This window comes from Triturus cristatus, chromosome 12 (assembly GCF_964204655.1).
Source record: "Triturus cristatus chromosome 12, aTriCri1.1, whole genome shotgun sequence".
NCBI classification, from domain to species: Eukaryota; Metazoa; Chordata; class Amphibia; order Caudata; family Salamandridae; genus Triturus; species Triturus cristatus.
Window position 1 is genome coordinate 121,155,744 of NC_140595.1, and position 12,599 is coordinate 121,168,342.

Genomic DNA, 12,599 nt, shown 5'->3' on the forward strand with positions numbered 1-12,599 from the left:
ACTCATGACTATTAGATCAATTCCTGATAGGAATACTGGATTGAGTCCCCATGAAATTGTTATGGGTAGAGCGATGAGACATGTTTTCATTCCTGTCAACAAACTACTGCCTATATCTGATGACTTTGTGTTGGATTATTGCAAGGGGTTGGCTGATTCCGTTCATTCTGTATTTCATCATGTTGGATCGGATGCAACCTCCCTTGAAAAGAAGCCTGCTCATGATTTAAGTCCAGGAGACTGGGTGAGGATCAAAGTGCATAGAAGGAGAAATTGTCTGGTACCACGTTGGGGAAAACGACGTCAAGTGATCTTGACCACGATGACGGCTGTGAAATGTGCCAGAGTAAAGAATTGGATTCATGCGAGTCATACTCTCCGAATCCCGAGTCCTGCAAATAGACCTGAAGAAGAATATTTGGGAGAGTCAGATACCAGTTCGGAGTCAGAATCCGAAGAAACCAGAACCAGACCAACTCCGAGAGGGGGAGAGTTGGAACCAAGCCAAGTTGCGGAGCTAGAGAACTTGCCGTTGAGGAGACAACTGGAAATTTCTGATACTAGCTCTGAATCAGATACTGCACAGGTGAGAATACAGGAGAAGGTAAAGGAAAATATTGAAGAAACTGACAAAGAGATCCTTGATAAAGAGGCCCCACATGCAAATATGAGAGAGATTCCACCGGAAGTCATAGAACTAGAAGGTGAGGACTTAGATACAGAGAGGAATGGTAAGATTGTTGCGGAAGAACCCCGAGGAGGTGCAGGGACTACACACACCCAGGTAGCAAAAGGGACAGTAAGTCAGCAGTAAGATTGTGTGGAAGAAACACGAGGAGGGACAATTGTAGATAAAGAACAGGAGATCGTGAAAGAAAAACTCTAAAAAGGTAAAGGTCAAATCGAGACCGAATCTGAAGAAAGTGAAGGAGAAGCAGAAGAAGGACGAGTCTTGAGGAAGAGAGCTTGGAAAACCGAGCGAGGTGAGAAGGGAAATAGGCTGAAAAGGCCAGCAAAATAGGAAATTTGGCCAAACAAAATAAAAAGACTGAGATATCGACTGACTAGAGTTAAAACACCCAAAGCAGAACAAGTAAATGAAGTGTCTAGCCAAGAGAAATTGGGAGACACTAGTCTGACACACTTGAAGAAAGAGAAGCGAACTAAGAAACCCAACCAGAAGTAGAAGTCACCGGAATGGACGTATGTGGCACTTCCTGAAGCACAAGAGGAAGCAGATAGCCAAGAAAGCCTAGGTGTGACTGTACAGGAAGTGGTTGAAGAGGAAGAAGATTCGGAAATCGTGAGAGTTATCTTGTCTGATATCGGAGAAGAAACGGATGTTCAGGAAGTTCTGAATCAAGGTTGTGAAAACCAGGACAACGACGATCAAATGCCAGACTGAAACAACAAAAGGAAGTTACAGAGAGATTGAATTACTGGACAAGACATATAACCGAAAAGAACCAAGTAGGCGCTTAGAGCCTTGGGTTTAGACAAAAGTTATTTGTGAATAAAAGAGGCTAAGTCAAAAGACACTGATCATTTCCGAAATGGCAAACACAGAAAGTAGAAAATCTACATGTGTGTTCCTTCGAAGATGGTGCAAAGTGTGTTGTTGTTGTACAGGATTACTAATGCTTCTATGGAGTGTGTTAGCTTTAATAATTTCATTTAAAGTAACGTTCGAAACGGTAGAGGGTCACACTGAGAACAAGACTAATATAGAAAAGATTCATGATACTCATACAACTAGATTGAGAGACAGAACTGATCTTCATAAGGATAGGTCTATAACTGATTTCTCTAATAACGTTTTTTCAAAATTATTGTATGAATATGTAAAAACTATGGATGTTAGAGATTGTTATGTTTGCATGCAGTTACCTGCATCAGTGTCAGAGGGTGTTACCTATTACCACCTTCCTGTGACATACGGGATAACATGTAGTGTATTAGCGAGTTTGTTTTATAAAACAGGGAAATTAGCATACCATTATTCTGATGTAGATAATGTTTTCTCACAAGTACCCGTAGTTCCTGAACTGAATAGGATAAAACATTTAGAAGAGGTGTTTAAGAATAATCTTACTTGTAGTCTGAGAAAGGAAGAAAGGACCTTTTTGGACATGGTGGAAGAGAGGAGAATTAAGATGCAAAGAAAGGTACCTGAGAATAAGAGAGAGTCAGCAGTTTGGGACGTTGAAAGAGAAAACCTTTTAAAGGGAGAAAGAAGTCCAGCAATGGCTTTGCATTGGCCTCAGAAAGGGAAATTGTGTATCAGAAGAAATGAAACTGTTTATGATAATTATTTTATAGGTGCGAGTGAATGCCATGATACATATAGATTCATGGGAGGATGGGGATTTATAGGAGGAAATGATCCGGTATTCCCTGGATTATATTTTATCTGTGGGAACAAAGCGTATTATCGGTTGCCGGACCATTGGTATGGCACATGTTACCTAGGCCTCATCTAACCGAAAATATTTCATGTGGGAAGGGGAAAAGATGGTGTGCATGAGATAGGTAGGCAACTAACACGTAGAAGGAGGGAAAGTTGGTCAGAAATTGTAGGGGATATTTTTGGAGCACTGATACCAGCCGTTGGAATATCTCTGAATGCGCATAAAATTAGAAAATTGTCTACAGTAGTGGATCGCTTATCGACAAGCACTGCTGGAGGGTTCTTACTGGTAAATACCGAAATGGTTGCCATGAGAGCCATGGTGATGCAAAATCGACTTGCCCTTGATATCATTTTGGCAAAAGAGGGAGGAGTTTGTGGAATGCTGAAGGTGCAACATTGTTGTACTTACATTCCTGACGAAAGCCAAAATGTAAAGAAATATATTAGGAATATAACAGATTTGCATGAGGAAATTGTTCCATTGGAGGTTGAAAGTGTTTGGGAAAAGATTGGTAAAGGGTTTTCTGCTATAAAAAGCTTCTTAATAAAAATAGGTAGTTTATTTATAGATAAGATTATAATGCCAGTGACTTGTGTAGTAATACTAATATTGATTGTGAGATTAGGATGTGTGTGTGTGTAAAAAGAAGAAAATTGCGAACTAAAATAAAAAGAGAAGTTGCAAAGAAAAGAGAGAAAGAAACAAGGGAAATAGAAATGGGAGATATCGAATTAGAGGAGTGGAAAGAGAATATGTATAAGAAAACAAGAGAGGATGAGACAGGGGAAACAATGATGTGACGTAACCGAAAGTAAGAGAACTGAGATATCATTTCCATAAAACATTTTTTTTTTTTTATTTAACCGAAATTTAGTGGGATTTGTGGTGATATTAAAAATCACCAAAGGGGGGATTGATGGAGCAGGTAAAGTAAAATTTTGTATACCTTCTCTATTTGCATGATAAAATATTAATGACGTAATTAATATAATTATTTACCTTTATTAACTATTTGGAGTATTAATACTAACCAACTGTACTCTTTGATAAACATGAATTACACGCGGGACTAAAATGCAAATTGCATGGCAAATAATTCTAATGACTAACTGTGGTACGCATATTAACCGTAGCATGCGTTGTGATAGAAATTGCATGATTTATGTTGCTTTTGTAATCGTTTGCGTTCCTGGTACTGCGAAATGGTGAGTATTATTGCTTTAAATGTTGCTATAAGCTAGGAGAATACTAATAAATAATGGGATTAGTGTGGGTTTAAACATTAGAATCTTCATTTCTTTATATTAATTACTTTTTATGTTTGTTTTGCTTAAGTTGGCATTTGGGCCTACTAAGCCGCGATATTCAAAATGGAGTTCGGAAGTGGCCACCGTCATGTGAGCGCGATGTCTACTGCACAGACTCGGATGGCTCTGAAGATCTCCAGGCGTCCTTCTATTTGAGCACGGTGTTCCTCGTCAAGGATAGGAATGTGGAGGACTGCCAGAATTCAGCTAGTGTGAGTGACAGAAATGACAATGACAACCTATACTCAGAGGTCAACATGTTGATACTTTGGAACTGTTCGCATGAGAACTATAAAAGCAAAGGATGACATATTTGATTTCCTGAGAACAAAGAAACATGGGAACAACATACCATATTACAAATTTGAAGGGCTTAGCCAATCGGAGTGTTTAGATTTTAGAAAATGTTGCAGGTTATCTTAGAATTTATTATAAAAGGGGAACTTAGACGAGGGTAGTGGGTGCGTTCCAGGAGTGCGTTTCCGAGACCCTGTTGGTGACTACTGATCGATTTACTTACACGATTGCTGGGTCCCGTGGATACCTTTGGGACTGAGGCGTGCCGAGCGAAAGAACTTTTTCCAGACTTACGTGGGTTTTAGCCTGCATTCGATTGAGAATTTTGCCAGAGGGAATTAATTTATGCAGGGCTGACAGGTTTTGGAACTTGTCACCAATATCAAAAAATTAGGTAAATATACTTGTATGTCAATTTGTGTCAAATATTCCATGAAATTATGTAAATTTGATTAAAAGCTGACAATGCCAATGAAAGTGAATTAATTAGATAAACGAAACATTTATTAAGAGAAAATGAGTTTTTGATTCTTTTAATAAGGTATTGATTAAGGTTCTGAAGCTTTAAATGTGTTTTAGCTAGTTCTAAATCACCATCAACCAGTCCAACTAATTGGTCCGTCGACCAAGTGGTGGAGTGCCTTGATGTTAAAGTTAGGGTTCTATAGGTACTAACGTATAGAATGTAAAGAATTTTCTTCCTACAGGTAATAAGGTCCCCCCCCCCCCCCACATGTCCAGCGCTTCTGTCCTCCTGTGTGCAGATTCGGAGTGAGACGTATGAGTGTTGGTGTTATGGGTCCCACCAATGAATGAGTGTGTGAATGAATAAGCGTGATGACGGGTCTGTGATGCAGGGAGGATATGTAAATTTGCCCTTTTCCGCTGGAGCACTAACCAAACAAGTCCTGGCAAAGCCGAAATCTAAACTGCGATTTGAGTACCCGCAAGGCCTGGCACTTTGCATTTAGTGCAGCGGCACACGACCTCACCTCAAATTACAAACAAAAAGTCTGTTACTGGGTCCCGGTCTCCCTGGCCGCTCGCAAACACCCACTCCTCACTGATTATTGCTGTGTCAGTTGCTATGCTCTCCCTACTCAGTACATCCAACTCTTTATTTAATCCTCAGCACAAAGTTGTCGACTGAAAGGGGGTGCCGCGTTTTCACAGATAATGCGTGCACTTATCCCCAAAACCTGGCGTGGCAGCGAGAGTAAAAAAAAATTAAATCACGCCGGAGACATGCCACAACGCCTTAAAGGCCCTGGAGTTTGCTCACACAGGCAGTGGGAGCGCAATTTAAAAAAAAGGCTGTAAATCTTGTTTTTGGCTGCTTAAGCATTTATAAGGTGGCAAAGGCGAGACCTATTGGCTATGCCAATGCTTGTTATACCATTTCCTGGGCTGGTAAAGCTTTGTGCAGGAGCAGGGGAGACCCATCTTCTCCCGCACACGCTGCAGCTGCTCTTTTTGGGAGTTGCTTGCTCACGTGTTGCCTGAGCCATCACGTCTGTGCGAGAGGGAACGCCCGCTGCCTTCTCTGTGCCTGTGTAGGCAGCGCGCCCCAGAGCGTAAAAGGTTTGACATCGATAACGCTTGTTTTGTAGATACCAGTCAAGTTCCTTTCGTTTATCATTGGCTATCGAGATGACGTGACTGAAATACTGGCGCGCCTTTATATTGGATTTACGCTGGAAATGTGTTTTGTTACTTGGAACTCCGGGCTGCGCGCGTGCAGGGCGCAGCGAGAGGGCACGCGCCAGGACTCGGGGATGGCTTCTATCGCCTGGGCGAACTGTCCGGCCTGGTCAGCGGTGCTGTTGGGCGGAACCGTCCTCCTGCTGCTGCTGGAGCTCCGGAGGCTGTGGTATCCCGCGCACAGGAGACCCCCGGGGCCTGCCCCGCTGCCGTTCCTGGGAAACGTGCTGCTCCAGATCAGCCTTGGGGACCCGCTGCAGGTCTTTGCTGAGGCAAGTGAACGCAAACGTGCTTAGAGCGAATCAGATAGACCGGTGTGTTAGTGTGCTGGCTGCAGCAATCTTTCTGCAACCTGCAGGGCATATGTTGTTGTAATCCTGGTGGGGCCTACTTAGCCTGTCATTTTTACTAAGATTAGTATTATTGGGTAATAGTAATGCCAGTTATTTAAAGTGCTGCAAAGCACTATTCATTTATTTATTTAATTAATGCATTTTTATATAGCGCAGACTTTACCCAAAGGTCTCAGAGCGCCTTACAATAGAACCAAGTACATTACAAGAGGAGATTTACAAACATACACCTTAAAAATACAAACGGGATAGATTAAAAAGTAAAATAAAATAGGAGGTGGCATTATCATTATCTCTATCATTAGGGCAAGGCAACCAGACTATGCAAGAGACATAGTGGGCTTACAAAGAACATAGAGACACTTGCAACCCGCCCATTGCTTACCATTGGTTGTTTTGATTGTCACTTTATTTGCCTGCTCCTTATTCGATGGCTTGCCTTGTCCATCTTGTGTCTGTCGCTTCCATTTAGCATGGCCAGTTTGCTTGTGTCCGTCTGCTGCACATTTTTAGGGAACTACATTTTTATGTCTTGCTTAGACAGCGCATGTGCTGTCTCGAAAAGTCATGTTTTCAATTTAGTCGGCTTCAGCCAGAGGCGCAACTAGAGCCAAATTTCGGGGGGGCAAAGAAAACATTTCGGGGGGGGGGCTGATTCTTCAAGCAGAAGGCAGAGTGCAGCTGGAGGGGCTCTAAGAACGGGTGAAAAACATCAAAGCCTCATTAACAAGCAAACGGTCTTTTAAAGACCTGTGAAGTACTCAGGTGCGGCTGTGTGTGCGCTGGGAAGCTGTCTCATCCGGGGCTGCCACACACAACGGTGGGGGCTGAAGCCCTTTGAGTCCAATGGGCGTTGCGCACCTGGCTTAAGCCTGCCATAAGCTTACCATTTGTTCACTCCATTGTCGCTCTTGTATCCTTTGTTCCCATATGTCTATAGCATAAATGTGTCCTGCCTCTTCCTGTGTTTGGCCCTCCCCCAGAGCATGGACCAAGAAATTGTGTACGTCCACTGTTCCCATTTAAGGAGCTATCTTTTTCTCTGTGTTCCAGCACTCCACACAAGGCTTGTGTTTTCACTTGTTTGTCCCCTCCCACCTGCCCCAACCCTGTTGCTTCTTTCTTCCCAGATCAGCACCTCCTCAACAGCCCTCACAAAGTTTCTCTCCCGTTTTTATAACTTTGCTCATGGTGTGCCATTGTTAGAAAAAAATGTTGAAATATAAACCAACATTCTGAAATGTAGCAAGGCTTTTAAAATGACGCTTCACAAGGCATGCTGTTTATCAAGCATTGAAATTTTATTTAATTTTCACCCTCACAGTTCGGTCGCCATGCCCCTCCCATTTAAAAATAATTGCCAGCTTGTAGCCAGTGAGTCACAATGGAGCATACCACTGCTCAAGCAGACAAAAGGTCTGTTGTTCGGGACTGGGCATGTGCCCGGGAAATATCCAGGCCAAGGAACAGCTGAGGGAGCTGGCCTCAGGCAGGTTCTGCTTTGACATTTTGTTTCAGTTTCTTCAAGAGTTGCTCCTTGTGTGCTCTTGCCCAAATATTTTAGTTCCCTGAAACTTTTTTCTTCATTATCGCACATAAAAGTGCTTTAAAATATGTGAGTTCAGAATACAGTGCAGGCAGGCAGGGTCATAGCACTTTTATACACAACTTTAAGCCTTGCTGAACAGGAGCTGGGCTGCTCTGTAACATGGCTAGAAGACATTGACCCTGACAATGCCACTAGCTCTTGGATTGCCGAGACCAATTGGCTTTGCCAATGCTTGTTTTGGTTTGTTCCTGCACTCCATTGGAGTGCATGTGTTTTCTAGCTCTCTCTAGTGTGCCTTTTCCCTTACAACACCCACCCGACTCTCCATTTTGCTCCCCCCAAGCTCATTTACAGTGATGAAGTACTTCAGCTAATTAGTCTCTGGACACATGTTCCTGCTAATCATCAACACCTAACTTTCTAACTTGTTGGAATGCTCAACTTCTGCCCTGACCTGAGAATACAGCCAGATGCTAGAGGTGGTGGAGCTAACAAGTTAACAGGGAGAGTTAAGCCAGAGCCAAACCAAGGATCTGGCTTGGATCTTAGAGCCCGTGCATGAGCTGAACCCCTAATATGTGTTATGTATATCATACCAAAAAACTCGTGAAATATGATAAAGTCACTTCAAAGTTCAAAAAGTGTTTTTCTTAAACATGTGGTAGCTTTGAAATTACAGAAAAACGTATTTAAATTGATAGTTTTGTACAACTGGTAGTCTGAACTCACATATTCGAAAGTGCTTTTATACGCGATAATGAAGGAAATTTTTTGGGGGGTGAAATAAAATATTTGCCTAAGATCACACCATTTAGGCGGGGATGGTGCGACTTATCAGGGTTTTCCAGTTTCACTCTGTCCAAAACAGCCGATAAATGGGTATCTATTTGTCATTCCTTATGTCAAGCTTTGTTTTTACTTCTTAGTGCATTCTGCAGTTTTTATAATGTTGTGCGAGCTCAACCCGAAAGGCTTCAATTACTTTACATGAGCATCAGTTACATTAAGCAAGGTCATATGCATTATAAGGCATGGGGCGATTACGTGCTTTGCCCAGAATCACATGATGTTCAGCGAATGCCGAGACTCAAACCCGGTTCCCGTGTTCTATAGTCGACAGCTCTGCCTGGAACTCCCCAGCCCGGGAAGAGGGAGGGAGGCAGAAGCCAGATGAAGCTCGGCACATCTTGGGCTCGAGGTTCCAACAGAACCTAAAGCTGAGCCAGAGCCAGGCTTCAGTCTTGAGCCTGGCTCCAGCCTTCAGTGGCTCGTCCACCTCTACCAGATGGCGGCTGGTGACATTTGAAAGTGGTGAGGCGTAAAATGATTGTCATACTGCACCATAGCGAGCCAGCGTAGCAAGCGAGCCCGATCAACCTAAGGGGGATTCAGGGGGGTTCTTCCCCCGAGAAAATTTTGAAAAAAGAGTGGACAAATGGTGCATTTTCAAGACAATTTGAGAAAGCAGGAAGGTTAATAAAGCAATTGTGAAAGTGCAGTTATTAAATTAATAAAGTGATGTCATATAACATAGGTCGCTGCTTATTCAAGCTTTCTTTCACCCCATAGTCCAGCAGGGTCTTGATACAAGACAGATAAGAGAAAAAGCAGTGTGGTCATCGACCAGGAAGACACTCATATTACGTTGGTAAGAAGTCAAAAGATTTTTCAAATTGAAAACCTGAAATGCAATACGCAATCCAACAATTTGCAAGTACTTCTCATCTATGTTCAACAAGCCATGTTTTACCCATGATTGGCTTTGCTCCCACACAAGAGTGTGCCTAGAGACAGGCCAAGCTACTGGTAGCCAGCCTGGGCTTCCAACACACCAGAACACGTACAGTAGAAACAGCTTTAGTGCAAGCTTCACGTAAACACACAGAGCGATAGTACATGCTTTACTTACAATCACAGAGCAGGAAGATAGGCCTCAGTGCTCTGAGCTTCCTAACACACGCGCGCGCAACACAAAAGTGCAGCACTGAGACCAGCCGGGCACGTGACACGGATATAGCAATGAGAGCAATAGTACACGCTTCACTCACAATCACAAGTATAAGTCGAGAGTGAAATACAGAAATGGAGAGGATGGAAATGAAGTATGAGATATGCACAAGGAGAGACTTCAGAAGGAAGTGTAGAGAGAAAAGGCATAAGTAACTAATGCAGAGAGGGAATATAGTGTTGTGAAGGGGACTGAAAGAATTAAAGACTTATAAAGCACGTTTTTACCCAGCAATGGATTTCCTGGTGCTAAGAGTGGTAACTCATTTATCTGATATTTGGTAAAAATCTGTGCCAACAAGCATGGGTAAAGTCCATACGTCCGTTTATTGTAGCCCATTGATGTGTGTGTGTGGTGTTTAGATGCATTAACAAAACACAAAGGCACCTACATACTGGTCAGATGGCTAGCTGTGTCAAGAACTGTTTCTAATTTACAGGTTTTAGGTAAGCTTATAATTACATAAGCCATACCTCTAATATATGATATAATCAGTTATGCTTGTCTGGCCATGTCACATCCCTTTTAGAGACCACCTCCCTCCTCCGAAAAATTGTCACCCCACTGAAAACACTGAATAGCTCAGAAATGCCTTGCTTAAGAGCAAAGTAAACTATAAATGAGTCTAGTGAATTTGCAATAAATCCGATTTCCTAAAATATCCTGATACTGTTTCTGCAAAAATGTCACAATATTAGGTTTGTTAATAAAATAATTGTGGTAATATTATGACCATTTTTCAGACACAGTGTTCCAAGTTTATATATTTGTAATACGCAAAAAGCATATCTTAACGGCTACAGGGGCATCTTGGGTGTAGCATTTCTTCAAGGCTGTTCGTGGTTATATGGATCATGCTTGCAGTTTCTAATTGCTCATAAAACTACATATAGATTCTGCACTGCATTATGTACTGTGATTGTGCAGCAGATATTCATAGGGATTGGATGTCCTGAACATTGATAGTTACAAAAAGTGGCCCGCAGAGAGCCTGAGCCTAGTTTCTACATGTTGGTGATGTGCTTAATGTTTTAATTCCTAAGTTAGTTATCATGGATAAACGAATGTTAAAACATCTGAGAACAGAGAGACAGGCCAGTCAACATGAATTGTATAGGTTTGAGCTTTGGACAACGTAGCCATTATTCAGGTAAAACGGACCCTAATAGAAGCTCAAGCTTCAAACAGAAACAATACCCCTCAGGCTACGCATATTGAGGCACAGGCACAAACACATACACCCCTGAGCAATTTTATCTGGATTGTAGCTTGTGACTTGCAGAATACACAATGGATTCTGCAACAAACACACTTACCATCTGAGCTACGTAACAAGCCACCTGCGGGTAATATGAAATGCTCTGCAACTGCGATATTAACCCACTACATTTTTTAGATGTCGATTAAAACCATAGACCAGCAGGTTATACAGAAATCAGCAGAAAGTGCATTAACCACCTGAGTTACTTTCCCAATAATATATGGCTTAAGACTTGATGGGGTCCCGCAGAAATCTGCAGCAGAAGCCAAACCCCCATGAGATTACCTTACAATGCACACTAAATATTATCAAAAAAATAAAGTAAAACTACTTTTCCTTGTCGGTTTGCACGGAGACAGTGTCTAAAAACACATTATGCATTTGTACTGGCAGAACATAAGCTGTCATGGAAATTCATGTGTTTTCCTGATTCAAGTCACCCAATCCGCCATTCGGACACATACTCCCAATTCGTTAACTTTCGTCAGCTCTAAACCATGAGCTCAGGTGTGTAAATCTAATAGACGTCTACTAGGACTACAACTCCCACAAGACACAAGGTTGCCAATTAAAGGTAAGGACTGAGAGTACGGTGTCCAGACCAAATCGATCATTGTGTCAACCATGTCTATGCCTCTTTGGGAAGTCCATTCTACCTAAAGCTAAGGGCTGATGCCTTAACCCCTTCCTCCGTCTAAAATAAGGCTGCATATTTCGTGTATAGCTGCCCTGAAGCGTCAACAGAACTTTGCCCGAAAGCCTCGATCACCCACCAAATCCTGCCTGGGCAATTTAAGCTTGATTTATTTTGTAAAGCGCTCAAAAGCGTATTTATGTGATTATGTTTAACCCTTTGTAGGGCTAAATGGCTTGCTGAATACAAGAAAGCCCAATATGCTACACCAGCGCCCTTAGACCCAGAGTGCAGAGAGCACTCTGCTAAGACATCCGGTGCCAAATTACAGCGCTTTAGCAGAAATAAAACAGACTCACACAAGCGCGTGCGCACTGACTTAGGCATCCCACACACATTAACACATCCTCTCCAATTGTACTGCTGGGCCCAAGTGAAGACCAGCCATCTATATATATATATATATATATATATATATATATATATATATATATACATACACACACACACACACACACACACACACACACACACACACACACACACACACACACACACACACACACACACACACACACACACACACACACACACACACACACACACACACACACACACACACACACACACACACAGACACACACACACACACACAGACACACACAGACACACACAGACACACACAGACACACACACCCTCTCACGCTTTGCCAAGGCTTGTTGGTTCCTCTCTCTCACCTTCTCGTGCTCTGCTCGCCCAGAAACCGCCGACGCCAGCCAGCATGGTGCTGTCACTTTCGAGTACCTCACCATAATATATCCTGGTTAGCCAGGCTTTGTGACTTAGCGTACTCATGCATTCCAGGGATCTGTGGTTGACCCCATAGTCAAGTGCAAATCTAGTTGGGCCATTCACACTTTCGTTTTTGTCAACGTTGATAAGAGGAGAACAATTGTGTTGAATAAAATAAGCATCCCTCATATGTGACTAACAAGAGACCTTTGCCCCTGAGAGGTAACCTTGCACTTTACAAATAGGGTTGGTATTTTATGTTAATCTGGTCTCAACTGTAACAAA

General features: G+C 42.5%; 1 protein-coding gene across 1 annotated transcript in view; it reads left to right on the plus strand.

Moving 5' to 3' along the window:
* Positions 1 to 5,583: 5,583 nt before the first annotated feature.
* LOC146772837 (cytochrome P450 2D17-like) overlaps positions 5,584 to 12,599 on the plus strand; it is a 191,946-nt gene continuing 184,930 nt past the window's right edge. Inside the window, exon 1 of the mRNA XM_085637807.1 lies at positions 5,584 to 5,988. Coding sequence (XP_085493933.1) covers positions 5,716 to 5,988 — 273 coding nt within the window. The 5' untranslated portion in view covers positions 5,584 to 5,715. The remainder of the gene's footprint in view (positions 5,989 to 12,599) is intronic.